At 40.4% G+C, this 5,289-nt stretch overlaps 1 protein-coding gene across 2 annotated transcripts; it reads right to left on the bottom strand.

Annotated features, from left to right (window-relative positions):
- Positions 1-333: 333 nt before the first annotated feature.
- smfn (small fragment nuclease) lies at positions 334-4,359 on the bottom strand. 2 transcript variants are annotated; one of them, XM_071205385.1, is made up of 7 exons: positions 4,066-4,359; positions 3,074-3,157; positions 2,686-2,763; positions 2,071-2,182; positions 1,698-1,803; positions 1,438-1,494; positions 334-597 (listed from the first exon to the last, which is right to left on the bottom strand). In XM_071205385.1, exons 1-7 carry the CDS (start codon positions 4,330-4,332, stop codon positions 465-467), a joined length of 837 nt encoding a protein of 278 aa, XP_071061486.1. In that variant the 5' UTR covers positions 4,333-4,359; the 3' UTR covers positions 334-464. The 2 variants fall into 2 exon arrangements, with proteins under 2 accessions (XP_071061486.1, XP_033954999.1); XM_034099108.2 differs by having other exon boundaries at positions 509-597; positions 1,438-1,491; positions 1,685-1,803.
- Positions 4,360-5,289: the final 930 nt, after the last annotated feature.

Below are 5,289 nucleotides of genomic sequence, written 5' to 3'. Positions count from 1 at the left end.
GCGCCCCCCAAAATAAATGTATTATTATTAGTCTTGCAGCAGTGAATGGATTGCTTTGGGGGATAAAAGTGCCCATCAACACGTTCCAAAAAGAACATTTAGAACACAAAGGAATATGTATAGTTATGTAATTCAGTCACTTCCTGCATGCATGTACCAGATGTGCTTGTGTTTGTTGTTGATAGATTAGAATGACACGGGTAGAATGTAGTGCGTTATTAGTTTCACTTTAAAAGCGAGGGAAAATCAAAGTCAATCCCACACTAAAGTAAAAAGCTAATATTTTAAACTTGGAAACATAGGTTTCTGGTGAATAAACAAGAAGAATCATGCTCCCTTTGATGAAACCTTTATATTTCACTTTGGACCAATCAGGAAACAAAGGAATATTTGGCCGCTAAATATGAACAGAAACTAAACTCCTCTTTTTGAAGGAAACACAACACGCGAGGCTCCATAGCTGCTCATGTGTGGCAGCTGTTGCTGCAGCCGCCTCCGTTTTCGGATGTTTTGCACTTCTTGTCCTCCGAGGGCTTGAACACGTTGGCTCTGTAGAACTTCAGCTCTTTGATGCTCTCCTGGATGTCATCCAAGGCTCTGAGGAAGGAAACCACAGTTTAACTGTATTCCTTGAATGATGCATATAAACAATGACCCTTAAATCAAGCTTACAGGATAGGGCTGCAGGATTTAAAAAATATATTATCATAGTATTCGGACTGATATTGAGATATGATTTGACAAAGAGGGAATGAGCATCTTTGAAATCTGATTCACGTTATCATTGAAAACATATCAAACGACCACGGTGTACCAAACAAGGCTCATCAACAGGTCTGAGCACCGCCTGGCTGGGACTTCTCTGGTGCACCGCCTGGCTGGGACTTCTTTGGTGCACCGCCTGGCTGGGACTTCTCTGGTGCACCGCCTGGCTGGGACTTCTCTGGTGCACCAAATTCAGAATTGTATTTTCATGTAAAACGAATGTTGCGCTGTCTGCGATTTCGATATTGCTCGAGTCCACATTGGGATTGTGATAAACCTTTGGTTGTTTGGGGAACCACATTCCTGGATCATTTTATCATTTCAACTTTGATCTTATTTAAGACGCTTTTCCTCTCAGTTTTGTTGGTTGTGAAACAAATGCACTCATCACCTTGAAAAAGAAAATGTACAGTTTCTTTGCAAATGTCAATTACTGCTAAAAGTAGATGTAGTTGATTGAAGCAACACACTCCTCAGCACGTCCATACGTGTGAAGATGAAGACTGCTCGGGACGCATCGTCTGGCTTTATACACATCTCTGTTCACCATGGCTTCTTTACAATGTTACTTTAGTAATTAGTAGAAACAAATGGCAAATAAACAAAAGCCTGACCTCAGTAAAGAGAAACACATTCCTCCTTCCATGTTTATGTTGATGCGTTTTTGTTTACCTGTGGGCTGCTTTCTTGTGAGGCACCATTTTATATTCCTTTGGATACCACCGTCTGAAAGTATTTACAAAGAACAAACCCATATTAGAATAATAATACAGTTGCAACGACTCGCTAACTGATGAATGCAGATAAGATCATCAGTGGGGCTAATAAATGACAAGTCTTAATGACGAGAAACAAAGGACAGTGGACTTGTGAGAGACAAATGTGGAAAATATTCAAATCCTTGTGCAAAAGTCCACACCAACACTTTCCTGCAAAGCTCCTTAATGGTGCTGACGTCAATGATCCTGTAGTGCAGGTGGAACATGAACTGAGGCATGAACTTGTCCAGGAACCTCTTGTCTGCGTGCACAGAGTTCCCTGCAGGCAAGGCAAGGCAAGTTTATTTATATAGCACTTTTCAACACAAGGCAATTCAAAGTGCTTTACAAAAAATGAAAGACATTAAGCATTAAAAAATAAAAGCTAATAAAATAAACATTAAAAGAAAAAATACATGGATAAAAGTTACAGTGCAGTTTAAGATATGAATAGTTCAATTAAAAGCAGCGACAAAAAGAAAAAGCATAGGACATGACTGAGCTACATCAGTTGAATTATATCACACTACAGCTGAAGGTCACTCACCAGCCAGGGGACACTGTCCAGGGGGGGTGTGCTGTCGGACAAAGGACAGGAACTCATACTCGGCCTGTTCCAAAGTGATCTTACTGTCCTGCACCGCCTGGGTCAGTCCTGACTGAGACACAAGCACACTGGCTGTAAACATCCTTCAGTCAGTCAGCTGGTTCAGCTCATTGCATGCTTGCTGAGGTAGATTCAGAACACTTGGTTTCTTTACATTTGCTTATAAGTTACATTTAAAAAGTGAAACGTGCAATCAAGAAAAATTAAAAAGGAAACAACATAAGAAATATGCAATTTGTACAATTTAACAACATACAGTATGTATTATGTAGGTAACAATGTGTATATTAAAACACATTCAGTGGTGTATAAGTATTAATTCATATATTAATGCTGAATTGCAGATTTACAGAGGGTATTCAGCTCAATGCATTCTATCACTCAACATGAGTAAGCTAGGGCAGAAGACAGAGATAAACCCGTTTGGACTGTGATATAAAACTGGTTTTGTACAAACTCTCCACTTTTTAAGCCATGTCTTCAATTTAAACCCAAAGAGAAACGTGTTCTTTGTATCCGTCTCTCTCCCCACCCCCTACAGCAGAGACAGCTCACCTCTCCATGGTGCTCTACACACCACTCCGACATGCCGTCCAGCAGCGCCTTTGGCTGGTTAATGATCAAGTTGGGCCCCTGCCGACGGAGAACACATGTGTTAAAGGGCCCATGTCATGCTTTCTGGTTCTTACCCGTCCCCTTGTGCCATGTAGGAGCTCCAACAAGGCGTGTAGGGCAGAGAGTGAATACACAGGCTATACAGAGATGCTGTGAGAAACCAATGTGAGTTTGGAACATTGAGCAATGCAAATCTATTCTAGTAGACCTCAACAATGGAATTATGATCAGTAGAAATGGCCATGACATGGGACCTTTACGTTATTAACATATACAGAATAGAAGCAGAAATCAACATTTTCTTTATTTGAAAATACTTGTTTGTTACCTCAGCCACAATATTCAGCTCAGAATCTGTGATCAGGCACGCCATCTCAATGATCTGGTCCTTCTCAATGTCCAGACCTGTCATCTAAAAAAAATGACAGAAGACAGCAAGATATGACATGTGTCTCAAACAGCATCACTTAATTCCTTACAGCAATTACTTCCTGCCATAATAGCATGGATGTGTTCACAACATGGCTAAATAGTATTTAATGATAGTGTGCCTGCACCTATCATTTTCTATAATCAACACTGACAATTAGACGTTTTTGGGAGGATGATATGAAAACAGCTAACAACTAAAAATGTAAAGAGTAACTATATTCCATGTTGGTGAAGTTCTTACCGAACACAACTTAAACTCAGCCGAGAGTCACATGTCAGTAATGTTAATAGCATCATTATGACGTGACATTTTTAACAGAATTGTATGGTCTGGTTAACACAAATGATGTCTGAGATCTACCTCATGTAAAGCCATCTAGACTTGCTGTCTTTATCTGCTCAATCATCCATTAGTTGATCAGTTATTCTGGGCTGTCATCATTTTTCGTATAAACTTGAGCCTTCATGTACACATGTGTACGTTTACAAGCATATGTTAAACATTTTAAAAGGTTAGCCTGGTGCAGCATCTGTTTTACTGGCTATTATGTTGTACTAGCCGTAATGTTGCTTCAAACTAAATGGATAAATAGCAAACAATCTCTTGGCAGAACGTGAAGTTGCCATTTCATAACGTAAAGTCTGTAGACACATCTCGATAGCTCTTAATTTTGGGGTGTTCAATGATTTGCTAACGTTAAACAGTCCTCATGTACTTAACCAACACATTATTTAAGTTGTACACCTATAACCGTTATACTCCGCATCCTTTCGGCTAGCGTTACCGGTTAGCTTGGTGTAGCATACTATTAGCACATGTCAGAGAAGCTACAGCCAGTAGCCTCAGGTGTAGAACACGGATAGAGCCGTTGTTAGCCGGTGACTTACCTCCAGGTCCACCCACACCATTCTCTGCGACATCGCGTTGGACGACATGCTGATTTTTCTGGATAACTGGACGTCCGAACTTAAAACGAATCTGGAGGTGAATGTGTTTATTCCCCGGCTAACCGGTGCGTTTCTCTGCAGAACAAGCCTGCAGTGTGAGTGACAGCCTGCCGTTATCTGCCGCAGGACGGGAGCTCTATTCTGGCAAACAAACTCTAGAATCACTGGAGCCCATGCCGAGGAGGTCCGCGAAAGCACTAGCATCATAGGCCGGCTTCCGATCTGATCTGTCGTAAAAACAACTACATCCCATCAGGGGACACAGAGGGCGTAACTATCGCGAGAGTTCTACCTACATCCATGAGTTGCAAACAGGTTGCAAATGGTTGTTTCTCAAAACTGCTCAAAACGTGAGATGTTACTAGTTGCATCTTATAAATGGCTGACCGTGACCAATGCAGATCCACGATCTAAATCAGCATATTCATATTGCTTTCTTTAATGTTTTATTTTCCAAACTAAGCCAAAGTTGAACTTACTGTTCTTAACATTGTTTTATATTTAGAGAGCTAATCAAAGATAAATAAATCCAAATTTAAATCATGTATTTATTTGTTAGAATATCCTTTTCCTTCTTACCTTGGTTGGCAGTCATTTATATGTCCATATATTAAAGGATTTTCATACATACACACATTTTTACTTATGTTGTCCTCTAGGCTAGGACAAATTAGATACAAGCCACATGACAACAACAACCCTAACTTAAAGATGTCTTCTGTCAATCAACATGAAAATAGTTCTAGTGGCTTAACTTGAATATAAATATTAATTTTTAGTAGTATCAGAGTTAATGTTTTATGGTTCAGTGATATAACTCTTTCCGTTTGTTAATACCTTGTTTTTAATTAGGCTATGTTCCTCATTTGTTATTGTCATTTTCTGCCATACTATGTAAAGCACTTTGGGCTGCATCAGGGGATAGCCTACGAGTACAACAGACTACCGTTCGGCTACTCCCTATCCCCACGCACGTTCAGTAAATATGTGGCCACAGCGCTTCAGGCATGAGGGTTTCCTTTTATCTGGACGACCTCATAGTCATGGCCAGGCCCAGGGAATGGGCAATGTTTCCTACACCTAACCAAGTTGGGGTTTGCGGTCAATTGGAAGAAGAGCAATCCTCGTATGTGAACCTGGCAATAAACCCGTTTCTGATTCTAC

The sequence above is a fragment of the Pseudochaenichthys georgianus genome, chromosome 14 (assembly GCF_902827115.2).
Source record: "Pseudochaenichthys georgianus chromosome 14, fPseGeo1.2, whole genome shotgun sequence".
Lineage (NCBI taxonomy): Eukaryota > Metazoa > Chordata > Actinopteri > Perciformes > Channichthyidae > Pseudochaenichthys > Pseudochaenichthys georgianus.
Note: the sequence above shows the minus strand (reverse complement) of the source record. Positions and strands in the feature narration are given on the sequence as shown.

Excerpts from the sequence above, each read along its gene's own strand:
- smfn (XM_071205385.1), bottom strand. The coding sequence starts at position 4,332 with ATGATGCTAGTGCTTTCGCGGACCTCCTCGGCATGGGCTCCAGTGATT. Across the intron at positions 2,764-3,073 it reads AGCTGAATATTGTGGCTGAG|GGGCCCAACTTGATCATTAA; the intron begins GTAACAAACAAG and ends CTCCGTCGGCAG. Across the intron at positions 598-1,437 it reads CACAAGAAAGCAGCCCACAG|AGCCTTGGATGACATCCAGG; the intron begins GTAAACAAAAAC and ends TTCCTTCCTCAG.